This window comes from Opisthocomus hoazin, chromosome 18 (genome assembly GCF_030867145.1).
Source record: "Opisthocomus hoazin isolate bOpiHoa1 chromosome 18, bOpiHoa1.hap1, whole genome shotgun sequence".
In the NCBI taxonomy this organism is placed as follows: domain Eukaryota; kingdom Metazoa; phylum Chordata; class Aves; order Opisthocomiformes; family Opisthocomidae; genus Opisthocomus; species Opisthocomus hoazin.
Window position 1 is genome coordinate 524,056 of NC_134431.1, and position 26,912 is coordinate 550,967.

At 48.7% G+C, this 26,912-nt stretch overlaps 1 protein-coding gene across 3 annotated transcripts in view; it reads right to left on the reverse strand.

The window, feature by feature from the left end:
* The window catches only part of NDRG3 (NDRG family member 3), a 65,336-nt gene that overhangs the window by 10,123 nt on the left and 28,301 nt on the right, over positions 1–26,912 (reverse strand). For 2 of the 3 annotated variants that reach the window (XM_075438952.1, XM_075438951.1), the window contains exons 2-8: positions 24,344–24,449; positions 20,025–20,060; positions 3,624–3,729; positions 2,827–2,947; positions 2,237–2,299; positions 1,845–1,905; positions 102–188 (exon numbers count right to left, since the gene is read on the reverse strand). In XM_075438952.1, coding sequence (XP_075295067.1) covers positions 102–188; positions 1,845–1,905; positions 2,237–2,299; positions 2,827–2,947; positions 3,624–3,729; positions 20,025–20,060; positions 24,344–24,400 — 531 coding nt within the window. In that variant the 5' untranslated portion in view covers positions 24,401–24,449. Of the gene's footprint in view, positions 1–101; positions 189–1,844; positions 1,906–2,236; positions 2,300–2,826; positions 2,948–3,623; positions 3,730–8,170; positions 8,239–20,024; positions 20,061–24,343; positions 24,450–26,912 lie in introns of those variants that run through there. The other variant, XM_075438953.1, reaches the window with a different exon arrangement.

Below are 26,912 nucleotides of genomic sequence, written 5' to 3' on the forward strand. Positions count from 1 at the left end.
TAAACTGACAAATTCCTGTACTCTGTCCTTTTTCGTCTTACTCTACACATTGTTCATTAAGCACTGTGGAGAGGAGATGTGCAGGGGAAGGAGAATCTCACCTTGGATGCTGCCCAATCAATCCAGCCCTTTGCACATGGATCAACGTTAATAAGAACGAGTCCCTCCACCAGGTCGGGGTGGCTGAGCTGTGGGGAGAGAGCACAGGCACGCTCAGCAGGGTTATTCAGCCCACACGTTAGTCCTAATGGCAGGCGCGGCAGCTGGAAAGCTTCTTGCAAAAGGAAGACAGAGTAAAATGCAGGCTAAGTGGGGAGCTCCTGTGCCGGCCAGGCAGTGGCCTTTTCAGAGCCTGGCCTAAAGCCGGCTCCCAGGCAGATCTTACTCGATTCAGTTGTCGGCACTGAGGGACTGACTGCTCACACCGCACCCACAGCCCCAGATGGCCTCAGCAGTATCTTCTGGTGACCTATGCGTCTGGTGCAGCCACAGGTCCTGCTCAGGCTCCCTTCGAGGGCTGCAAGCAGTGACTCTCTCTGCTCCGATGCGGCACCTCCGGGAAGGACCTGGACAAACTCTTGTGCCTGGAGAGCATCTCCCTTCCGCTCCTCAAGGAAGAGGCAGTCTCCCAGTGGAGATGTGGCAAAACGGCAAGATGTGGCAAATGGCCCAGGAATGGTGCTGAGGCCCCGCAGGCACCTGCAGTCTGAGCAGAGGCCTGGGGAGCTCCAGCCGCGGGGGCACCCCCACTGCCCCTGCTCCAGCCTGGCACCCCCACCACCCTGCAGCTTACCTTCGGGGCGTGTGGGGAGCACGGATACAAGATACTTTGAGAACTGCTTGCAAACACAAACCCAGCAATGCAACACAACCAGAGAACTTTGCGCTCTAGGCTCCCTCCGCAGCTGAAATTTACAGCGGCTCTTCTGCCCCACTGCATAGACCAGCACTGGTTAGGCAGAAGGAAACAACCCTGTCCTCAGCAGGAAGCTGTCTGCCATCCAGGCAGCATGGGCGTTCTGGCACTGCACTGAGCTGAGGACAAGGGCTTATTTTCAAGACTGAAAACTACACAAGATACAAAAGGCAAGGAACAGAGCAAGCACCAGTGTCTCGTGCTGCCCCAGGCTAACCCTGACTGGAGGAAACAGAAAGATGGGAAGCAGAGAACTTTTTGGAGGAAAGGCAGCTGCACGGCGAAGAGGCTTGAAGAAGCAGTAAGTGGCCTAAATCATCAGCAACTCTCTGCACTCAACAATTTGAAGCAAACTTTACTGAGAATATCAGATTTCTGTGGGGTTTTTTAACTCCATCTCTGAAGGACCCAGGCAAATTCCTGGGCTGCTAAACTACGTCCACTGAGTTCACATGCTTATAAACACTCCACTATAGAGAAAAGTAGAAGTAAGTACCAAGATAAAGCTAGCACTCTCTTGTCAAAGGGTGCAGTGCAAAATCTACTTCCTTCCAGTGAAAAAGCACATTCCTCATGAGAGCTGGTTCACAGCACATCACCCAATTCAATTGTTTGGTGTCACAAGCACTGGAAACAGCATCCAGTAACGCAGTCAGCCTGTGTGCAGACACAAGGCTGGCTATTCCTAGCAGCCAGGATGGGTTCTCCTGTCTCAAAGACATCACATTACCATCTTTCCACGTCTGGCATAGCTTCAGAGTAGCCTTGGCTGCTCCAATTTAACCATCTGGATGCAAGGTAACTCTCACATGGCTCCCTGCAGGCCTGCTGTAATTACTGCTACTTTGCCAGCGCCCCACAGACGGTCTGTTAGATCAGTGGAAGACCACAGCTCACGTAAGTCACAAGGAAATGCAAAGATACTTACTGCACACCTGCTGAGGACGTAAGCACCAGCTCCCAGTCCAATCCCAATGAAGCTTTTCAGGCTGAAATACAGGCATTTCACAATCAGCAAGGCTAATTTCAATCTCACAGCTGAAGCATCCCTAGAGGCAAAGCTTCTCCCCTCTCTGCATCTAGCTGTCCACTTCTGGTTCATTTTCAAAACGATCCAGCAGTGATGCAGCAGCCATAAAATGTGTAATGTGGCAGACCATGTTCCCAGCGTAAGAACCACACAGGGCTACACAGGTTAGGAGACGCTTAGGCCTCTTGGGACAACTCAGTGAGCACAGCAGCTGCCGCAAGCAGAGCCAGAGGCAGGTGCTGGACTGGCTGCACCCAGCTGGCTCACCGTGCTTCCTTTCAGAGACTTACTTCAGGTGCGTCAGAACAGCGGGCAGCATTTCAGCCAGTTCATCCATACTGGGATACTGGTACCTGAAAACCAAGAGAGACTGAAATCAAAGCACCTCCAAATACAGCTCGACAGAGGTTACCTGCCAGTTCTGCCCAAGGTAAGAGAGACAAGGAACAACTCACAGGCATGCGCATAGGTGACTATTCTGCAACGGTACTGTATATTCCAGCCAACTGCATGGAACCCTTCCCTCAGAACAAGACTAACACAGAGCTGTGTTTTATTGGGCAGTCAGACTTCTGTAGGAGGATGGACAGACGGAGCAAGGAATGCCAGCTGGACTGCAGTGTGCTGGGCTCACGCTCAAGTCGGAAAGCTGGTACCAGCACTCACCCCTAGTGAGGCTTTACCCATGCCTCAGTAGTAAGAAAGTTCCCTGACTGCCCCTTGGGAAGCCTCCTCATCTTCCCATTTCCTCTGCCCCTGGAAGCTGCCTCCCACTGCACTCAGCCCGGCAGTCCCAGCTGGCTTAAGCGGGGTGCTACCTCAGTCCGCACCGCAGTCCAGACCGCATCTGGAACAACAAGGGTCTCCCCCGAGCTCTTACCCAGACGGGAATGGAGGGGCTCCTTCCTGCTGGCCTGGTGCATCCACGTGGCACACGGCAAAATGCTGAGTGATCTCTTGCATGTCTTCGAAGTTAAAGAATGCATTAAAACAAGATTTGTCTACAACAACAACAAAACCAAAATGAGACATTTCCTGAAGTTCTATTGCGATCCACCCACCAAACACCACGGCTCACACCTGCATGAGCCCAGACCCCCGCTGAGGCTGCGGGGCAGCGGCTGCTGGGTGACGCACGCTGCCGTGCCCCACTGCCTGCCACGCAGCAGCGAGTCCCAGCAAACTCACTGTCCTGACCGGAGGGCAGGCAGACAAATGACACCCCAGCACGCCCGCCCAGGAGAACAGGGCCTTGCAGCACTTGGGTACTCACAGCGCACACTGAGGAGCACCTGTGTGAACCTAACACTACATGTTGGGTGGGAAGACACGTGGAAAGACCAACTAAGCCCACTACAAACATTACACTACTTCTCCAGCCTTGTAAAAGGGACTTGCTCACCTGCCCAGCATCCAGGAACTTATGGCAGCTCTATCACACTGCACAACAAGTCAGCTAGAGCACTATAGTGTGGTGCATGGACCTATTTTGACCCTCAAGGGCTGTTAGAATGGACAGGGGCATGCCACATGCTCTCTCCCCTGCAGACCTTTATCTTTTTACCCTGGGATGACCTGTCCCACCTCAGCTCCAGGCCAGTCCCACTGGTCCCCACACTCAAGAGCAAACACCATGAACAACCACTTTTTCAGGGTCCTGGGAATGCAAGAGCTTACGGTTGAGGCCGATGTCATGGTATGTGAGGATGACAGGTCTGTTCCCCTTGGGCGTGCCCCGCATGGTGACATGGACCACTCCAAAAGCTGTCTCAATGTCATGTTCCTGCAGAGAGAGAAGAAGGAGGCGCAGTGTTATGTGTGCTGCCTGCACGGCTGGGAATCCTAACTGAGGGTCAGCCACACTTCAACATTATTCTCCTGTCCACAGCTGACGGCTCAGCACAGCTCTCGCAACGTGCAACCCCAGCAAATCTCTCTCCTACCACTGCCAAAAGCTGGCTGCTTTTGTACAGATGTGTGAAGGGTTTGGGGCTGTGTCTTCCAAGATCTCATTTCCATGGCCTTTAGCGATGTTGCTGCACTGTAGCAGGAGCTGTCAGTCACGTGTCTGTTTGTCTCTAGGGGTTCATGGCTTCACAAGCGCAGCTCCACTCCCACAGCCAGGCCCTCGCTCCCCAGCTGGCACCCCTCTCCCTCCAACCCACCAGCCACAGAATGCCGGCATGGCAGGGGTTAGAAGGGACCTCTGGGGATCACCCAGTCCAACCCCCTGCCCAAGCAGGGCCACCCAGAACCGGCTGCACAGGACTGAATCTCTCCAGAGAAGGAGACTCCACAGCCTCCCTGGGCAGCCTGGGCCAGGGCTCCGTCACCCTCAGAGGGAAGAAGTTCTTCCTCGGGTTCAGCTGGAGCTTCCTCTGCTTCAGTTTGTGCCCGTTGCCCCTTGTCCTGTCGCTGGGCACCACTGGAAATAATCTGGCCCCGTCCTCCTGACACCCACCCTGCAGATATTTGTAGGCATTTCTAAGGTCCCCTCTCAGCCTTCTCTTCTCCAGGCTGAGCAAGCCCAGCTCCCTCAGCCTTTCCATAAGTCTCCTTCCAGTGTGCTTCCAACCCACACCCCGGGGAGGGTCCTGTCTGCAGGGAAGCTCACGCAAGGGGACACAGCAGTGCCCAGAGGCTGGCAGCAGCCCCCACCCCAGGCCCCCTGTACCAGAGCGTTTTGGGAACAGCACGGCAACACCGAGCAGGCAGATGGCTGGGACACCAAAGAGACCCAGGCTCTACAGATCCAGTCGCTGGCTGCCTGGGAGGTTGTACCCATCCACAGGGGAGAGGGAGGCAGCTTTTCGCTCCAACAGCATTAAAAATTAAAGATACAAATCCACAGGTACCTGCTCTCCCGGGCTGCCTGCCCATTGCAGACTCATCTTGGCCATTTGGCTGAGAGCCCATCAGATCTTGACCACACTGCTGCCTTAATGTTCTCAGCTTGGCCCACGAGCCCTGGCCTGTCACCGCAGGGAAGGCTGAGCACTGTGCCTTAACCAAACGCTTTTTTCTCCCGCTACCAAGTTTGGTAATGTGATGGCAAACGCAGCCTGCACAGACAGAGGAGGTTATACTGGTTTTCAGCTGGGTGTCAGCGGAGCACTTTCATGACCTGTTTCATGATTATTTGCCAGCAAAACTACGTGCCTTTTCCCAAGCAAAACATCGAGAGCTTTTTGCACTGCGCCTTGCAAAAGAGAACAAGGGGACCATGAGGTCTCTGGGCACCTCTCCAATACTCGCCCAGTGCAGAAACAGAAGCCACAACCTCACGATGACAAACACAGAAGTGCTCAGAAAGTTGTCCGAGTTTAACTGAAATAGCTGCAGACACATTCAGACACACACTGGTCTGAGAGAACTACGGCCTTTGGAAAAGCTGCGGAGATGGCAGCATGCCTGGGTACACAACGTCGTCTGTAAGCCCTTCCTGTCTTCTACAGAAATAAAACCAGAGACATGCTCTGACTTACAGACACTGTAAAAGTACCAATTATTTTCCTGATATTAAAAAAATATCTGCTTTGAGAATAGCCTCATGTTCAGCCTGATGACAGGTCATAACAACCTCAAAAACATTTTTTTACTAGTTTACACAAAGTATGTGATTTGTTTTTTTTTAAATGGTAATTTCTAATGAACTGAAAGTGATTGGACCAAACACAGGACAGGTGAGAGCACCTGGCTCGCAGCACATCAGAAATTCATCTTGCCCCTCCCTTCTGGGCACTCTCAAGGACTAGCTGTGGGCCAGAGGGATTTAGTTCTTGCGGTGAAAGATCCTCCTCCCCCCAGCTGTACTTCTTTTTGGGGGTCCCAAAGCCTCTCCCCTTCTCCCAGAAGCGTGGCAACAGGAGCAAGCTGCCACAGCCAATTCACCTGAGGTAGCCTGAAGCCTTCTCCACCGGCTTTGACGGATAAAGAGACACCTCTGACTGCCCTTGTCCTCAGCAGGGCGTTGGGTGTTACCTGCAGGCAGCGGTTGCACTGTGGCCATGGAGAAGCTGGCGGAGCTGCGACCTGCCTGCACTGGGCTGCTCTGCTAAGCTGGGCAAAGTCCTGGCTTGTACTCCACCGGGATGTCTTGTGCAGCCGTAGCAGAGGCCCTCATTTCAGCGTTCTCCAAGTTGGCGGGTGTTAATGAGTCCTTTAACAAAACTGGCAACTTCTGGACAAGGCCAAGGGTGGCGACTGGCAGTATACGGGGCTGAAACGGCGAGGCGCAGCGAACTCATGGACAGTCCAGCAAGTGCCAACGCAGCCGGAGCTTGCAACGCATCTGAGCCAACCAAGTGGCTGACTGCCATCAAAAGCAGGTCTCTCTGCCAGCTCTGGCAGTTGTTGGTCTCTTCCATAAGCAGCTTTAACTCACTGACCTGGCAGGAAACTATCCAGCTGCCTTTCATTTATTTTTAATCTTGCTTTGTTACATTTCTGCCAGGTCAATGAGTTAAGAAGCTCACGGAGAGGTCTGGCAAATGCAGGTCCTGGCTCAGAGCCCGAGGGGAACGCAGGGGGTGGTAGAAGACACAGCCCTGCCCTCAGCACAAGGCCAGTTGAACTGACTCGCGTCTCATGAAACTGCACCTCCAGAGGACCAGGGAGGGTTTTACAAGCAGCAGCACAAGGTGGACTCTCAGACGGAAGCACAAAACTCCAACTGAGCCAACAGTGAGAAAAGCACAGAAATCAGCAGCAGGCCTGGCGATATTAAAAGAAGTCAGCAATACAGCGTCCTTCCTGGCATTGCACTCAACCTTACTGCTAATCTCAGAGGGGTGTCCGCTAGGCAGAACAGTGGACTAGCTACTGGAAAGAGAAACACCCACCTCTCTTCAGAGCTTGTGTTCAAGCACCTCAATGTGCTTCATATTGCAACGCCCTGCATTTTTGTTTTCCGAAGTTGAGTTTGGGTCTTAGCTCTCCAGTAGGGAAACAAAAGAGTTTCCTTGAGCTAAAAATCCCACTTACTTTGACTTTGCAGATTGTGTGAACTACAATTTGGGGAAATGAGACAGTTTGTTGAGAAGTTGTTTTTCATGTCACCCCCAGGCACCAGCCCAATCTGAAGAGCACTCACCTTGCTACTCCTTCAGCCCCATTAGCGATTCAAATACAGGGAATGTCCGCTGAAGACAGAAGTAGCTTGAGAAATCCCATCTTTAACAAATCTCAGCGAGCAGCACTTCAAAAACTTTAAGATGCTAGATCTGCAAACTTCTTACTCTGCCCTGTACAGTGACAAAGCCTTACACTGGGAGTGCTTAAAGCTATTTCTGTTTCCTATTGCTAGTTCGCAAGAAAGGTGGAAATCGTCCTCCTGGGAAGCAGCTTCCCTCCTCTGGTTAAAGCCTTTTACTTTTTTATGGCTTTTTCCAAGCTCTACAACGCAAGCGGCAGATACTACATTTGAGATAAGGGTTTCTGCATTCACTTTTTCAGCTACACATCATAACACCGTGCTGATCTCCTTTTCAAGATTACTTGGAGAGATAAGACTGAGTTTTACCCCTACCTTCCCTGCAGTTCCTTCTATGTCCATTTTTCCAGTGAACTTTATTTTCTTTGAAACTTTGCCCTGTTGCTTTAGGGCTTTTATGTTGACCTGTGATTACACCACTCTCAGACGCCACACAAGTACAGCACACATGACTTCCCTGCTACCTGCTTCTCTCCAAAACAGCTCTGCCACTTACCAAAGCCGAAGGACAGCACGAGGCAGACGCTTAATACAGAGCTTAGGTATCACGCTTAAGATGGCAACAACAGCCTCTACACCTGTAAGATACAACTGCTACCTTGAATTGGCCAAAGACAAGTCCTTCTTTCATTACACCATTAGTGGTTTATTACTCTTCCAAACACGGAGCAGCATAGCCCGGTGAGAGAACGGCAGCTCTGCGGGCTGCACCCTCTGCCCTCGCCAAACGTGCCTTCTCCATGCCCTTCGTGCAGGCACGCCTCCCCTGCCGACCCCAGCAAGGCGTCCAGCCTGGGGCACACCGCCTCCCAAACCGCTGCCCCTCGGCAGTGCTGCCTGTTCCCTCCCGGTCTTTACCCACCGCTCACGTACAAACGCAACGTCGGAGAAGTAAAGACGACAAGTTTCTGACACTTCTCCGACACTGGCACGCTTTGTTGCTGGTCTCTGCTCAGGCCAGCTTCGACACATTGCAGATGGGTAGCTCGAAGGAAGATTCAAGGACTGTTACCTTGCAGGTGTGTGACTCCAGCTCTGGCCTGAACACTGATCTGCTCCCTGCTGCAGGGAAGCAGCGACAGGAGAAGGCAGATGGAAAAGACGTGGCCAGAAGACAGTCAGACTTTAACGAATGTGCAGTTCTGCAAAACAAGGGAGATGAATGCAAGGGACGATCATGATCTGCAGTTGTGTTTTGAAAAGCCTGATAAAATTTAATTTTCACTTAGGGAATGGAAATTGTATCAGAGGTTCCTCTCAAGAGATTTTATCGTCTGCCCTTATTCATACAGTAGGCAAAAAAATGAACAGCAGCTGCAGACAACCTGCTGTAAAGGGGAACTCCACCGCAGAGGCAGCCGCGCTCTCGGCAGCCTGCTCTCGCTGGCCGCAGGCACAAACCCGTGACGCACGCATGCCGCACAGCAGCGTGCTCCCGGGGACAGCACGGAGACACGAGTCCTGCGCACGCAGCTACTATTGATCAACTCAAATAAGCTGGGAACCACGGCTCCAAAAACTAGCAGTGCCCTCGGGGCATGGACGAGAAGTGCAGTGATGGAGGAGGATCAGGAGGTACGGCGCCCCGCTGCAGCTGCTCAGACCAAAGGTCCAGCCGGCCTCCTAGTCTGCCTTCAAGATTAATGTGTGCTTGTGGAAAATATAAACAGAGCAAGCATGTAGTGATACTTCTCAAACACTTGCATCTTGTAGCAGTTTCCCTTAATTTTCCCAACTTCCAGCAACAGGTAGGTCAAGAGAGACTTCCTGAACAGGAGGTGTGGTCTTCACTTTGACTTTCTCTTCCAAGAACTGGGCAGTGACCTCCTGCTACCTATGCCCTTGGCATCTGCCTCTCCCTGAGACCAGAAAAGCCAACGCTTAACAACGTGCGGGGTGAAGAACCACTTTGTTCCCAACCTTGTAGCTCCTGCTTTTGCACGAGATCCTCCAGTCCTTGGTTTGGAAGACGGAGAACTGATCCCATTTCCATAACACACAGCAGCGGTGACCTAACAGCTTGCTGTGACTCCCCTTCACGTGCCCCTTTCTGGGCTGAGGTGCTCTGGACTATCTGGCCAGTCCTGGCACAGCAGCTTTTTTCTGACCATACCGCTGTTCTCCAAAACTGCCCCGTCACGCTCTGTCCTTCCCGAGATACGGGGCCTGGCAGTATGTCAAACGCACGCGGGTGTGCTGGGGATTCACATGGTAGCACACTGAGGCTGCTTTGTGCTTTGTTCCTGATAAACAGGAATTGATTTGCTTTGCTGAAAGCCATGAGCCCCGAGATGACATTTTCACTCATCTCTCGCAATGTTAAGGTCTTACGCCTCTGGGTTATCATCAGCTCTGAGCCTGCCCTTTTATATTCCACTGTAGAATGGTTTTACTCAGTGTGCATCACACTTTATGTTTACTCAGAGGCAGATGAAGTTTGCCATTGCACCTTCCATCACTTGTTCCAGATCACTTAAGAGTAGATTTAAGCAGCACAGATCCCAACACAGATCTCTAAGGTGCTTCTCTAGTGATCTTCAACAACTGTGAAAATAATTTCCAGGGGTTTTTTTTCGTTTTAAATCAAGATTTCATCCATGAAAGGACCTCTGCTCTGACCACACGGCCACTGAAGTCCTTTAAGACATACGCCTTAGGACTCCTTTTGGTAAGGGGTCTTGTCTTTTGGAAATCCAAGCAGGCTGCATCAACCGGATTGCCTTTATTTATATTGTTACCGACTCCTACACAGAATTTCAACAGCTCTGCAGAGCAAGACTTCTTCCTTTTACAAAAACCACACTGACCCTTTCCCAGCACTATCTGTGTAATTCACCCACTACGCTCCTTGCTAGTTTCACCAGTCTGCCTGGTACAGCCGGTCAGTGAAACCCCAGAACTCCTCCAGCATCTGCTTTAAGAACTGTGTTACAGGTCCTTGGGCACCACGGCAGCTTCAACAGAGGAGCATAACCTCTCACTTAACAACTCAAATATTTCATCCTTAAATGCATTTAAAACTCCTGGATTGATACATCCAGGCCTGACAACTTGCTATAAAAACATATATTTTAGCTTCTTCCCAGCCTCTGCAATAGGCACCGCGGTTTAAGGCAGGGTCTCTGCTGACTCCTCACAAAGAGCATTCCAGAATGGTAACCTCTGTGAGCTGCTTTGTGGCAAGCCTGCATGCAGAATAACATGAATTTAGTTTTTCTGCTGTGCCTAGATCTTCCCCAAGCCCTTCATTCAGAGCCTGAGCAGCCTTAGCACTCTGCAGACTCTCTCATGTGGTTCCATTACTGCTAGGTTTGAAACAGCACTATTATTTCCTGCCCCCCCCTTGCAAGTTGCCTCTCAAAATCCCCCTTTGCCTCATTTGTTCTGTCCATATATTTAATATGCTTGAGTTTATAACCCTTTCCATGCCCTCCAGCTTTTTGAAAAACGCTTTTATTTTTCAATAGCCTCCATGCCCTTCCGTTTAGTCATGCTGCCTGCCCTGCACCATTTCTCATGCCTGCTGTAGCAGACGGTGGGCATTTGCTCGCTTCTTAGCTTATTTTCAGTATGCTTCTCCATTGCTGTGCAGTTCTGGTTTTGAATTTTGAGCGCAAAACCAGCTAAGTTTTCCGGTTTTTTATTTTGTTTTTTTTTTTTTTTTTTTCTTTTTCCCAAGCTTGTTGACCTGGAGCACATTACGGTTCCCACCACAGAGCAGCTCTTTGAAGACACTGCTTTGAACATGTTTCTCTGCCCTTCTCAGAATCATGTCACTGTTGGCTTCTCCTCCCTGGGGCTCCCTCATCTGTTGCTCCATAGAAGTTTGCAGCTAAAATGGAGTCTTAGTATTGTGTCCCACAGCCACATCTGCCTAACTGACACAGGGCACCTAAAGCTTCCTACCCTTGCCCTATGTCCTAGCCTCGTAGGTTCTCTCATCACCATCTTGGGCACTCACACAATTACAGACAAAAAATAAAATTCTTATTTAGGCCTGGGACTTCAGTCTAAGTGGAATCTAAATTATTCACTGATATTAGTTAAGAGCCAAATCAGATCAACAAGCTTCCTTTAACATCCGCCTGCATCTACCCTGTCCTTCCTGCACACTGTATCCAGGTATTGGTGTTCCACTACCAGTGTCCACCAAGAGGGACCTCAGCTCTCTTCTGTGATCTCAGACAATAACCACTGGCAGAAACAAAACAAAACTGAGGTTTTGGGTGCAACTTCATGCTACAGATTGGCTGACTTGATGATGAAGTGCTACTGAAAAGAGCACTACTTTTGTCCCTCTGCCCTGCCCCACATCCAGCGAGCTGATGGTCTCATGGAAACCTGCACGTGGGAGTGCAGGGCTGGGTTCGCTGTCCCAGTGCATCGGGAAACCAAAGCAACCGACGCTGCAGCCGTAGGATCTCGCATTTGGGTGGAAGGTAAGCGTTGTGAGCACACGTGTGGAGGCAGAAGCACTGACGTGCCTTAGCTATCCTGTTAAGATACACTCTCTGGTAGAGGTTGGGCAGAAGAATAGACTGTAGACAGAGAAAGGCCACCAATACTACCAACCATCTCTAAAAGCCCTGAGATTTTTGCTGTATGCCTTATAGTGCCAGTTCCTGAGAATCACTGCTTTTAGTAGAGCCCTGCACTTTGGAAAATGAGATGCGTGCAAACCACAAAGGCTCAGACACCAAAAGGTGATAAGACACAACCCAACAGCAGCTTTAAAACATTTGAGATAGAACACAAGCAGGAACTGCTGGGAGGTATTCCTTGCTGGGGATTTGCAGAAGGTCAGACTAGACTAGGACATTATCCTATTTGGCCTTAACATCTCTGAATGATTCTTAAACTGAGGAGGAAAACACACACCCAATTATGACTGCCAAAGTCTAAATTTACTGCGGGACTGATTATGGGAAGAAGTGGGCGCGTGCCCAGGTGGCAAAAGGTTCAAATGGGGCAACGATCTCCGACTGCCACCCTCTGTCTTTGGCCAGAAAGGGGAACAACGACAGTGCCACTGAGAAGTGGCACAGGAAATTTCCCATATTAAGAAAAAAATATTTCTGAGGGAGTGACGCATCCAACAGCAGCTCCAGGGTGCCAATGCCTTGAGCTCCAGAGACTCCCAGGCAGCAAACAGAGGCACCTGAGTCCAAATTCCAGCCACGCTCCCTCAACTCCATGTCGGAGTGTGAGCCAGAGCTTAAGTTTTTAAAGTTATTAAAGTTTGAATTAACCATTTGTTTCATAGTGGGAATGATTAATGATGTGAATTCATATTACCAGTGCTTTTCACAACTAATTTATTAAGCTTCTTTTTTGGCTTTAACCAGATGAGTTTTATTCCCAATGTGAAGCTGCTCAAACTTCAAATTTAGTTCCCTGGAAAAACTGAGAACTGATTTAATTTGGAGACTGACAATAAAAAAAAAACCCCATCTGTGAAGTCCCTTCAATTTATTTTTTTTTTTTAAGTTCAAATCTGACAGAACAGAGAGCAGCAAGGTGTCTGTCACTCACACTCTGCTCTAGCTTGTCAAATGTCTGTACTAGCAGAGGGCTGGAAACATCCCCAAAAAATATTCGGTTTCTAGACTCTCAGGCTGTGGTTCACCTAAGGCAAAGAAAAGTGCCACTGCTGCTTTGCTGGGAGGTGGAGGAGACGCCGATTACTCAGATCAGGTTTTCCCCTTTTTCCATGATACTCTAGCTACAGCTATTATTTACTTTATGTCATCTTTGCCAGTCTTGGCAAAGGTGAAAAACAATTGCAGCATGCTCCTCGGGCAACCTTCCACAGCTATTAACCACGGAGAGAGTAAAGCAGGGAGTCCATTGTCTTGCTCTTCACAACAGCCGCCCTCCAACACATTACTAAAACAACAACACTATGCCTATAAGCTAAGAAAAAAAATATTGTAAGACTGTAAAACATCACCATCCGGGAACTCTTCCCATTACAATACCACAGACCTTAATGCAGTTGGTAGGTAAGTGCTTACCACATCCTCTCTGTGCAAAATAGTTTCGGAAATAGTAGAGCTGAAGTAGACGGCTGCATGGGGAGCACGCCTAAATCACATTTAAAGCAACATCTTGAACTAAATTATTCATTTCCATACACAGCACAAATTTATTAATAGAAAACACAGTATGATCTATGCAAACTAGTACTTTGTGTACTTGGATTAGATCTTGAATTAGAGAAATGCTGGGTGAGAATCAAGAGCAGCAGCAGAACGAGGTGTGTAAGCTGGTTACACAAACACAACAGCACCAGCAGACAAAGGTGCTGCTGGGCTATTCCCAGCACACGGCTGTACATACAGACAAGCACTTGTGTGCTCCTGTTCCACAGGCCCGTGATGCTGAAGAAGACCTAGTGAGTATGCTCCGTGTCAGCCAGAGAGAGAAAGGGCAAGTCACCTCCACAACACAGATTCTGCCAGAGAACAGATACTGGCTCTGCAGCCCAACACACGGAGGTCAACGGGCCTTCAACGGCAGTACAGCTGACAGGTTGGATTCGTGCTCCCACAGCAGAGCTCACCAACTCCTGCTGCCACACAGTACTGGGACTGATCACGAATGACAACACCTACATGTTGGAGATGGAGCAAGACGTACTTCTCCATCTCCTGCCCTGCCCATGTGTTACAAGAAGCCGTTGAAGCTACAACTTTCTTGCACTCCAGTCAAGTACCCAAAGTCATCGGCAAGTCATCCAGCACAGACTTACGTCAGAATACGTGGTGCTTCTCACTCCTGCTCTGGGGTTAAATCCCCCCTTCCCCAACCAACACAGGAAATTGGACCTGCCTAGATCTATTCTAGTTCAGGGTGAATTCAACCCCTCGCAGCTCAGCTCTCATCTGCACAGGTCTGGCAGGGTGTTGCTTCTCCCCGCACTCTGCACCACTGCCCTTGGCCAGCAGAGCACCGGGCTGCAGCCTTCCCCACCGGCTGCCAAGGGCACAGGTCGAGGCCTCCAGCGCTCGTCCATCCCCTCGACTCAGGGTGCCGCGACCTGCAGACACACAGCCTTCACAAGGAAGATCTGAATGTGCTCACACACAGGCAAGTCTAAAAATACTTTGAGTGACTGCGAGACCGCAGATCATCTTAACCCCTAAAGGCGACCTGGAAGATAGGCCAGGGGCCATGTTTCCAGGGAAGGACAGTCCACTCGCTGACATCATGTGCCCAACTATATTTCAGTGTCTTGCTGAAGACTATGAACATCTTAAAATCTCCTGACGAAGAGAAAGCAGAGCCATGTTCTGTGTCTCCAAACTTTCTATGGCCCTGGGAACTAAAACTGAGCCTCACTGCATGGAGTTAGAGCTATTACTGCGATCGCTCGTTAGCTGCTCTAAAATACCATTAATGGGTGTTGCACAAGGGGTGGAAACAGATCACTCACTGTTAGCAGAAAGGCACCATTCATATTTCTGAAGGCAGGAAGGAGGCAAAACCCTTTCTCAACTCAAAGCGCATATATTTTTTTTTGCTGTAAGAACTCAGTGACGAGAACAAAAAAAGCACAGGAACTTCAAATAACACATCTGCATAATCACCCTCCTCAGCACACTGTTGTCACAAGCATACAGAAAGCAAAAGTAACATTTAAGTAAACCCCAAGAAAGGACTCATACCTATAAAAATAAAAACCATGTTTTAGTCCAAGCCCAGCTAGCAAAAGCTTTCTGGAATTCAACACTGCAGTTTTACAGAAGACAGAGTTTTTAGATGGCAAGCCAGTGATGGGAGGAATCAGAGGAAGAGCTTCCCAAGAAGCAAGAACAAAAAAAAAATATTCCAAAATAAAATTCCACCTTAATCATTTTTAGCGTTACAGTATTTGTTGCTGTGATGTCAGCAGAAGTCAAAATCAGTACTTAAGTGGTGACACTAGTTATAATAAGATTACAGGCAGCTCCTAATTTAGTAGGCATTAAAAAAAATCTTGCTTTCCAGGTCAAAACATCTTCTGTATTGTCATTAATTTCAGCCTAGCACTTTGAATAAGAGAACAAAAGAACTTGTACGAATCAGAAGACCAATGGTCCTCAATATCCTACACAGAACGGTTCAATGCTGGTGAGAACAGCTCCCCTGTTATTCATACAGAGAAAGCAAACCCTTCCTCCAAGTGCTAACATTTCACATTATTTCATTACAATAAGCAGAAGGTGCTCTAAACCACCTTGTATTCAACACCCCTGTGTGGCAATCAAGCTGGCTTTAATGATTTCACTAAAAAACGAACAGTTTCGATTCAACATCTATGACGCCAGCAAACGCATGCGACGGGATTTCTCAGTAACTGCTCGAGCTCCTGCTGCACAGCAACCAAAACCAAAGCAAATAGACTGAACAAGGGTAAGCAAGTTTTGAAAAATGCAGATTAAAAAGCTTCAAACGAATGTGCTTGTGGAAGAATTTCTCCAAACTGAATCAGTAAAAACAAGGGCTTGCTGAATAGTTACACTTTCAGCAGAAAAACACGGCAAAAAATTCCCCACTGAGGTCTGTCCAGACATTTTGCTGTGTTTTACTCTGGGCACAGGCAACACTGAGTAACTCTCCATTTTCAGAGTTGTATAGCAAGTTGGACCTGGAAACTTTCATTGCTTTCCTCCGTGGGTCTATGCATGTCTTGTCTTTTCCGTTTCAGCTGAACTCTGCATGTCCTGGACTTACTTATTGACACCTCTTCCAAACCTTGTGCGGTTTCTGCAAATACTCCGCCAAACCCCAGACCCACTTCCACACCGGAGGTCCTCTTCTGCAGCCTGTGTGCTGGAGAGCAAAACCCTTCTCTCCCTTCCCGTGGGTGGGAGGCAGCAGAGGGGAAGTACTCGCTACACACCAGGTCAAATGCTAGCTTATGGGAGACTGAAACATCATGCAGACTTATTTGGATAGTTCTACAAATATATCTGCATATTCCTTCATTGGTATTTAAAGCAAATCACCTGGAAAAATGGGAGAGATTTAGGCTAACACACAGCACCTACTTCTCAAAGCAGCTGAAGATGGTCTGCAGATAACAATAAAAGCACAAGCACAGCTCTATTAACTGTGTAGGTCACCACGCCATCTGTCCATCAGCAACCCAGACCATTTAATCCGCCATCTGCCTGCAAACACGGGAAACAGCCAAGCCTAGATTTCATCGGGGTTCAGGCAGCTTTCAAGTAAAGTGTAGGTCTCAGATTTAGGTTAATACATTTCATTTCTGAGAACAACCTAGATTCATATGGATAAAGACCCCTAAGCCACCATGCTAGCTCTCCTTTTTATCTCCATCGCAAGCGGTTATCAGATTATGTGGGGGTTGTTTCAGCTGATGCCCAGGCAACCTCTTATTTGTCAGGGTTAACTGCAGTTGCTTGTAGGTGAACAGTTTAAGAAAACCAGGGCACCTGTATCTGAAAGTCAGCTGTATCAGAAAAGCTAAAAGCTTCTCCATATCACATTAACACAGAGTAAGAACTTTCAGAAGCAGGAAGATGCTTGCTCTGTTGAATTCACCCAGATCTGATCCTGACAAGTTATTCAAAACTAAAACCAAGCACACCAGGAAGTTAACAGAAATTCACAACAGCATCACCCATTTTCCCCAAAGGAGGGAAAGAGCTTACAAACCCCTAAATACGCACACTACCTTGAGAAGTAAGACACCCCGAAGCGTTACAGCAAACCGCGTGCCCAAGCTGTGTGCCTGGCACTACACCACTCAGAGTCAGCGACAGTGCTGACGACATGCTCGTGGGCAGGGATTAAACTAAACACTTCTCCCAGTCACAGGCATGGATCCACTGCGGAAAACATTTTGAACGTCCAGCTTCCAGACAGAAGGAGGTCTAGAGGCCCTGTGGGATGAACAAACACTGAGGCCGGCTGTGTCACTGCTCCAGCTGTCTCCAAGGCAGAGCTCTGTGGGGGCTGGCATGGACCTACAGTAAATCCCTGCACGGGCAATGGCACCGAATAACACAGGCTGAAACAAGACAGGACTCGCTCCAGGATGTCAATGCCTTGTACTGGGGAGCTCAAACTGGACCTGCACTGTCAACAGGGCTGCCACCGCTGCTAAGAGAGGGCACCCCCTTCCCTCACCCTGCTCTCCGCAGCCTTGCAAGCACAGCCCAGGATGTGGCTGGCCCCATGCAAAGCCACAGCTTTAGCTCCATTTAAAACATTTTTTTTTTTTAAACTATCAGAAAAATAAGAAGGTCTGAAATGTAGGTTTTGCATCACTGATGCCATGCCCTCATACCCCAAACACTACACTGTATAAGATAAAACAATCCATCCAACAAACACTTCAAATTTTGTCCTAAAACCCTTCAAGTCCCCTGCTGATGTTACTGCTATTGGAACCTGATCGAGAACTTCACCGCCCTGTCAGCAGAAACCACCTTCCAGTTATCAGCCTTCAGGAATTTGTGGCCAGTTTGTACCTGTTCTTGTAAAATTGAGATCCTCCCTGTGAGATTCTGGACAAATTAAACCCCCACCTCAGCCTAAGTCTTTTAAGTCTCTACACAGCAAGATCTCCCTTCCTCTGAAAGTCCTAGCAAACTTCTTCACTTTGAATCCCCCCTTCTCAAACACCGGTAAGTAAAGCACACCGATTTCACCGCGGCCTGGTGCGGCAGCTGGATGTGCTTTGCCAGGTTCAACAGCAGCAGTAATTCTTCACAGGACAGCGGAAGAGCTCAACCTCCAAGTTTAAGTACTGTTCCTGTTGCCAGGAATGGAGGCAGAAAATCCCAACGCACCATCTATCCTCTCTGACAGACTGCAAACAGAGACTTCACCCAGCCCTTAGGGGCACTTTCCAGGCAGGACCAGGGGCCAAGCCCGGTGTGCCCTGAAACCACACCTTGTAGGGAGAGATGCTGGAGGAAGGGGAGGCTGGGACAACATCTACAGTCACAAGAGATGCTGTGTTAACTTCTTGCTAAAAAAAAAAAATATTCCAAATGAATTACCAAGAGGGCTCCTGGAAGGAACATCTTGTCTCCTGCCCAACTGTTGCCATGACCACCAGCTCACTGCTTATCTAAATCAAAGCACAGAGAAGCAACAAGCACATCCTTCCCCGGCCTGGCGCTCCCGAGAGCCCCTCTTCCCTGGCTCTGGGGTTGCCTGGCAGCTCTTCCCACGGCTCAGCCCTGCGGCAGACAGGGAGCCGAAACAGCAGCAGCACCAGGAGATGCCGAGCATGCACACAACAGCAGCACCATGTTTCTCTGGGGCTCGCACAGCTTCAGATTTGGGGTGTTCTTTAAAGAAGGGCACAACAAAGCTTCGATCACAGAGGGAAAGCGCAGAGTGAAAAGGCAGCAGCGACCACAGCTGTGTTACGGTGACTCCCTCCTACCTTGCCACTCTGTTGCGGCTCCAAAGACCAGACCTGCTCACAGACAGGCAGGGCACGGGCAAGGCCAGGCTTTGCTGGGTCATTAGGGAATTTGCAGTGAAGGTTAATGCGCTCAGAGGCTCAGGCACCGTATTTATATTCTTTCCAGTCATGGCAGAGAGGCCTCAATAGGCAGTGCCGGTACTCCCTGACACTCTAACTCAAACGCACTGCACGTGTTTTTACCCATTCCCCATCCAACATGGGAGCACACTTTGCCTTTGGCAGAGAAGGAGGAGATGCAGCAAGACAGAGAGAGACAAGACAGGGAAGTGTTTTAAACACATTATCTACCTTTATTAAAACAGAAAAACCATTGCCTAACACTGCTGCCACTTCTAAGATTAGACTCTAATGTCACAGTGTGCTAGGATCAGTAATTTTCACATTTACCAGCTTTAAGATAACACTAAAACTCACACTGAATCAAGCTAAAGCAGTACAGTGCACGTTCCTGTCCAGACTGGGCATACTTTCATTACATGTTATCAAGAGATGGAAAAAATACAAACTATCTTCTTAGGACTGTATTTATTACATCCCTGTTCTGCACAGGCTCGCAGAGGTTTTTCTGGAATCATCTACACCAGACTTTTGTTAAAAGCGATCACGTGATGTTGACAGCTCTACTCACTAGCTGCACGCTGGTGTAACACAGCAGTGAGAGCCCACCTCGTGCTAAGCAGAATGCTACAGACACAGCAGCCTCCTGCAGCTGAACAGAAAGAAAAGCCGCTGGCCGTGCATCAGCAGGCCGAGTGGGAAGTCAGCGAGGTAATCTGGCACGGTAAACGAGCCTGCGCTCTCCAGAACGCACCACACAGCCTCAGTGCTGTGCTCTGCCTAGCAAAGGGTATGTCCTCTGTCTTGGAGGCTTGTGGTCGACTGCTCCTCTACAAGGATTATTCCTATAGCAACCAGAGCAACCAGGCTCATCTCCACACTGATCTGTCAGGTGAATAACCTCCCAGAAAACGACCACTGCTTGTCATGACCCAGGCCCAGCAAAGCAGGGTTGCTGTATCCAGGGCAGCTTGACGCCTTCCACCTCCTCTCAACACAAATAGACGGAGCATGCAGGCTCCTCCTTTCCTAGCCAGTGAACCAGATGGGATGTGACAGAGCTGCAGCTCTCCAGCAGATTGCATGTCTCAAAGAAATTGCTTTTCAGGAGACCAGCCATCCTGTCAGATGTCGTGGAGCCTCCGCAGAGCACCAGGTCTGTACCTCAGAGCTCAAAACAACGTGCTCTGCATCAAAGGGTGAAGGGGAATTTCTGCCAACTGGACATGTTCAAGTTCTTATTGATTAAACCTTAACAGGACTTAAAATTAAAATACAAAGCTTTTTCATCTCTCAGCATGACTGATGGGCCACGGCACATCTGTCCACAGATCCTTGTCTCCTGCACGCATCTTACCTGACAGTCAAAGTCCTGGAAGTTGCGAGCTGCATTCTGTTAACAAAAAAACACACAAAAAAAGAGTTCAGCACAGTACCCCAGAACACCCCCAACAACATCACAGAAGTTCCCCTCAGAGACCTCTGCTTCAGCACAGTCTAGCCTGACTGCAGTCAGGACAACAGCAAAATGTGACACCCATACAAGAAAACTCCATGCAAGTTCTGCCCGCTACTACACAGCAGGTTTGCTGGGGGCTGTCCCAAGGCTGTCAGCTAAGGAGAGTCCCTGTGGACACAGCTGAGAGCATTCGAGCAGGGACAGATGCACACAGGAAGGACCCTGACCAACGTCAGGCTGGTTACGAGGTTGGGTTTTGTCTGGTCCTGGTGCCCGTTATCAGTTTCAGTGCAAAACTCTTGAAAGGACCATGACTAGGATCTCAGGTACTGAGCTCAAGAAAACAAGCTATGCAGTCAGGTGCTCTGCAGTAACGGCTGTGTGGATGGTGTCGTTCCACAGCAGCCACAGTGACCGGTAAGCTACTGAAACCAGAGCCCCTGGGAACTGGGCTCAGCAAGTCACAGCCGACTTTTCCCAGAGGGTGACGCATACAGGCGAGCACACCAAGTACCACACACATTTATTTGGTGCACTGCGAGTTCGAAGTCTGCAGTAACTTGTCTGTATGCCCACGTGATTCATAAGACTCCTGCTCTGACAGAAAGCAATATTAGAATCATAGAATAGTTTGGGTTGGAAGGGACCTTTAAAGGTCATCTAGTAAGTCTGTCCTACCCTGACCACAGAGTAGGTTACGCTACCGAGTGCTGTCAAATGCTGCAAAAAGCTAAGCAAATCATTTGAGATTGCATTCTAGCTTATGTGTTTTAGGCATAGCACCTTAGTGCTAAAATTACAACTAGGACCATATATGCACAACAGAAACATCCCAAACTTTTTTCCTGGCTGAGCACCCCAACTCCTCTCCACGTGTAAACAAATGGCCCTGTTTTCCTCCCCCCAAAGCTTTGCCACATTAACAGGAACGCAGGTTGCTATCTACATGCTTCGGTCTGAGACATCTGAAATACCTGCAAATCTGTTTTAAGAATTCCCCCGGTGTTAAGTATTGAACTGTGTCAATGTTTTGAATGCGGTGTGGCACAAAGCACCAAATCCTCCGGATAAGGAAAAAGAAAAAAAAAAGCAGGCCCTTCTTATTTCACTTTGAGATCATGAAGTCAGTTGAGATCTCTGACAACTCTGGCTATTCCTCTTTCCTTGCTCTGTTAAATACAGACAGTAGAGCCTACCCATCTACCAGGCCATAAAGAAGGTAAATTCAGTCATCCAGTGCCACAGTGATTAAGGACTGTAAAACAGCCTATGAAGAAATTAGAAACTTCTGCACCCAGCACTGGACTGGGATGGTGCATGGTAAGTAAAGAAAAGGCTGGCCTGAATTTGCACTGAGAAAAGCCAGGTTCCCTGGGCGGGGAGTAGGGAGGAAACAACACAAAGCAAAGAATGAAGGGCTGCAGCCGTGCTGCTTGTTGTCAGGGTATACAACCAGGCACAAGTAGCATTAGCGCTCACGTGTCCTGACCCCTGGATACTTGATTTTAACACACCAAAATCGGACTTGAAACCATTAATCTATTCATTGTCTTAACTTGAGAAAATCTAAGAATAAGGCCTGTTTCTCAGTCCTCTGAAGGTGTGATGGCTGCACCTCAAAGGCAAAGAGCTAGCTGCAATGACCCAATCCAGCCTCCTGGCTGTCCTTTCATTATCCTGAATTAAGCTGTTGCACTGCAGTAACTTTTCACTGAGGCTGTATTAATAGGAGTCAAAGGTGCCAGAGTATGGACCAGCCAGAATAATCAAGTGTCACTGGGATAAGTTTTATGAGCAGGTTACACACAGTACTCTCTTCTCTCTCTTTCAACTAAACAAGAACATTTGAGTTTCTCTCCCTTTCAACTAAACAAGAACATTTGATTTTCTCTCCCACTATCAGGTTACTGCATTTTAGTGAGCCTGAAGCAGGTGAACATACACAATCTAATGTATTTTAGTTCCATGCAGATGCTGTTAGGCTTAAGTTACACACAAACATAAGAGTGTTTGTATTGTTTAAAAGTCAGGCTTGTAATCTTTTGCTGACTCAGATCTGAGACAAAACAAAGCCAGGACTGGGTAGTTATCAGTGGCATTTCCTATAGTTCAGACAAGTGAACAAGGTATGACCTATTTCCATTTCCCAGGCAATTCCACTGATTTATTTAAGAGTCTGAGTATTAAGACACCAGATCTCCTTTTCTCTGTACGGCAGCCTTTGTATCTGAAGAGTTCATCAGCGGTCAACCATTCGCACCTTAAGAGTTTCACTGTACCATTTCTGGCCATCAACCCATGGTGGCTCAAACTCCTACATCTAAAGTGGGTTGGTCAGTAAAAATCTAGTGCACTGCCAGCTCAATGCTTTTTGCACTCTGATACGCTGCACAGAACAGCACGTTACGGCACCACACCCACATAATCCATAAAGTATGTGTAAAAAGCACGTGTGTATTATTTCAAGCTTGACAACATTAATAAGGGCCAGACCTTAGAGATGGTAGCTCCCCGAGGCATTTCTTTTGTTAAAACAAAGCATAAAAAAAGCGAGCCACAGCACACTCCTCCTCCCACGCAGTGCTCTGGAGCCACTCTACTGATTTTTTCCTAATGAGACAGTATATGCTTCCTGTAGCTTCAACACTGAGTCAAGGAAATCAAGTATCATTTTGTATGTACACTTTTGTGCACTGGCTGACACCACTGGGCTGTTCAGGTACCCACTCTGCACCTAAACCAGCACCGTCCCAGCTATTAGCTAAGAGAAGTGGCTGTGCAGATGACACCACGGCAGGGACCTGGTGGGACTGATCAGGCAACGCTTGACAGAACAACTGAAAAGTTACAAAGTGAAAACCACTTTGTTTTGGCATGCTTCAATACCTCCTACTCAGGTCAGCTCCATGAAGCAAGGGAAATCTACCCCCTTGAACTCAAACATGGAAATCTCCTAGGAGAATCATGAGCAAGAGCTGGGGCACCACACTTTGGAAGCTCGTCTTCTGTAAATGTTTGTCTCTCATTTTGAAGTCACAAACTATTTTCAAGGCTTTTCTGTATTTCTACCTGCCCATCTACACTGATTTTGTTCTTCCAAGGCTCACCCTCCCTTGAAATATTTCAAAAAGTTATATTTAAGCTATGGTGGAAGCCCAGGAGTCAGCACTAGAGTAAGAATAGGCAGCTGGACTGCGGATTTCAGCTGATTTTTTAGATTTTACAGATACTGAACAGATACGCCAGCACACTGCAGAAATGAGCAAAAACTAAGCAGCACAAATTAAAACCTAGCAGAATTTCAGAGATTTCACCTATTTTGGGCAGGAGTCTGAACTAGACAGCTGCAGTCTTCCGCAAGCACACAGCGAGCGGGCAAAGTACCATATCACTCTGGCAGCACAAGCATCAAGAATGACTTGGTGTCAGCCATGAAACAGAAAAGCACTGGGAACCACTTCACATACCATCAGACTTGGCGGTTAGGTATGGAAAGCGACCGTTGCTCATAATCACAATTTGCAGATGCAGGATTCCAGATCTTGTTGGGATGGCCCATAATGACTTAGGCACTCAGAGCAACAGTTGATGGCTGAATCCAGCAAGGCTAGGGCCTTCCTAAAGCCCACACGGCTCTCCCCCAGCCCACAGAAGACAGAATGAAAGCCTTAAACTGTTGCTGCAACACAATGATTTTCCAAAGTTTCAGTATTGCATGAATCTGGACTGCTCTAGCTAGGCTCTGCATATATTAAAAGGAAATGGCTCTCCACTACTAAATACAGGGAGACAAGGTCGTTCTGGGGGTCAAAACACAAAAGGATAATTTAAGATAAAAGATTTTAAACAAAAAAGTAAAAAAAAAGAAAATGGGATACAATCCAAGGTTTCTCGTACAAGCATGAACTTATTAGAGGTTCTACAGCTCCTTCAGATCAGGAATGGTATCACCTTCACAATTTCAGCCCTGCCTTGCAAATCCTCAGCACAGGCATGACGTACTGTTTGGCCGGGACTCCAAATGCACCTGAAGTGTGGTGGTCTGTCTTTCCCTGCGACTTCGGAAGAGCATGTGGCGGTGGATTATCAGAGTGGGGAATCATTTACTGTTTCTCAGTACTCAAGATACTTCAAGCCATAAACAGATTCTGGCAGTCAGGGCTCCTTGCCAGACAAAGTCAGCCAGAGCACACCTGCAAAGGAGCAGCTAGCATTACCTTATCATTGAGCAGCGGTTTGATCTCGGTCAGCTGAACATCCTGCAGCTCGTCCATGGTGCTGTAAGTGGAGCCAAACAACCCTCAGAGCAGCAAATGGGCGATTCTGAAACAAAGGAATATTGTCATTAACAGCATTACAAGAGATACTAGCCAAAGAAAGTCTGAAGATCTTTCACTGGACTCGTCTGTGCTCAAACTGAAGCCTGGAAGTCTGAAAGAAGCTGGTTCTCCGTGCAACCCAAAGCAGCTGTATCTATAGCAGGCAAACAGTCATGCTCGCACCCAGTGTGTCAGTTCTGTTACTCCTCACCCTGCCTTTCCCACTGAAAATTGTCCCCGAAAGCTCAGGCCTTTCTACTCAGAAAGTCTGGACCCCTTTCCATGTATTGCTGGTACTTTAGCCATAGTCTGCCTTGAAACGAACTGGAAATGACTGGAAATCAGCAGAGCGCAGAAGTGTGTTCAGCACGCGGGAACACGGACATCTCACTGCCTTGCCCAACACAGCTTAACCACGGCACCCAGCCACGAGCGACGGGGCTGTGCCCGCAACCCGCGAGACACGCAGCCAACACTGCGCTGGCATGTGGGAAGCAGAGGTGTGGAGATCCCAGCGCCTCGTTGGCAGAACAGCAGACAGCGCAGAACCCAAGGCAGCCCTTGTTTTATACAGTGGGATACAAAAACGGCCCCCAGACAGTCCTGGTCCAGCTGAACACGTGCAGGGTGACACCGTCACTCGCGCAGCCCAAGCACTCATTCTCCATCACGCGGTGCAGAGTCATGAAAGGAAAGACAAAAATGTCATCGACCGTATGTGAGGTTGTCACATCACAAACTGAGGTACAGGAAGTTCCGTCTGAACATGAGGAAGAACTTCTTCCCTCTGAGGGTGCCGGAGCCCTGGCCCAGGCTGCCCAGGGAGGCTGTGGAGTCTCCTTCTCTGGAGATATTCCAGCCCCGCCTGGCCGCGGTGCTGTGCCCCCTGCTCTGGGTGACCCTGCTTGGGCAGGGGGTTGGGCTGGGTGACCCACAGAGGGCCCTGCCAACCCCGAACATTCTGTGATTCTGTGATCACTGCTGGCACAGAGTCAGGGAAGAAATCTTCCAGTATAAATACAACAATGAGGATGGAGGAAAAATATGGCAGAGCTCACCAGGGGTGTAACTTTTTATTCTAGAGGCTCTACCTATGATTTGAGACAGGCGAGTTTCTCGAGCAGGCAGCTGCAGCAATATGAAGAGGGCTCTGGCAATAGATGATGCTGCCAGATTATTTGTTTGTTCAGGAAAACTATATTACTGTAGATGAAATAAAAGAAGCCATGGACATAAGTAGGGACAGGAATAGGCGTGTGGTGGGCTTCCTTGGCGTTAGCTGAATGTGCTAGAAAAAGACTCTCCAATACTGTCACAAATCAAATTCTTTTTCCAAAATAATACTCTGCTGCTAACCATGAAAGAAAAAAAGGTGGAAAAAGAGTACTGCAGCTGTGCTTCTCCAGCCACCTTCATTCCACACATACGTGCACTGCTCTGGGAAGGAGGGGTCCCCTCACCCCAAATGCTGCGCAGAGCTGCACACTCTTGTCACCCCGCTTTGTGCCAGGACTAACACTGGTGTGGCTGAAGCCGCTCTGCCACAAAACAAATCATAACGCCTATGCCCTCTGAAAATCTGACACAGCAACTCCTTCTCTTTTAGCTCCTTTGCTTTGGGAAACTTGAAATTATTCTTCTTTTTCGGTTTTTTTTTGCTATAAAACACATCAGTTGCGACAGTTCCAAGAAACCAGTTCATTCACAGTAACATCCCCCTTACCCCATGATGAGTTTTTACTCAGAAGAGCAGTAAGAGTCATTATACAACGCACTGTAAGCCCCAGAGGAAGAGCCAGTTACTGTAATTCTGGTAAGATGTTACAGAGACCAAAAAATATTTTCTACTAAGGAATTACAACTTCCATATACATTGGGACTGATTAAGAGCTCAGCATCTACCAGGTCCTCTCCAAAACAGCATCCTACAAGGTTACAGACACCAAAGGAGTTTCAAACAAGCCTCGCAAAGCTTGTCTGCAGCTGAAGGGTGGGTGTCAGGAGGATGGGGCCAAGCTCTTTTCAGTGGTGCCCAGTGACAGGACAAGGGGCAATGGGCACAAACTGAGGCACAGGAAGTTCCGTCTGAACATGAGGAAGAACTTCCCTCTGAGGGTGACGGAGCACTGGAACAGGCTGCCCAGGGAGGTTGTGGAATCTCCTTCTCTGGAGATATTCCAGCCCCGCCTGGACAAGGTCCTATGCAGTTTGCTGTAGGTGACCCTGCTTCAGCAGGAGGGTTGGACTAGATGACCCACAGTGGTCCCTTCCAAACCCTACTACTCTGTGATTCTGTGGTGACAGGCAGGACTAGAACCACCACCTCATTCTCTGGAGAGCTTATTCTTCTCTCAGGCTCCTGTGCAAAGACACCCACCAGGCCTGACGCCAGGCAGGAAGCTGGCGCTTATTCTTGGGCTTGCCCAAGAGACCAAGCAGTTGTCCACTCTACCCAACGGGATTAAAA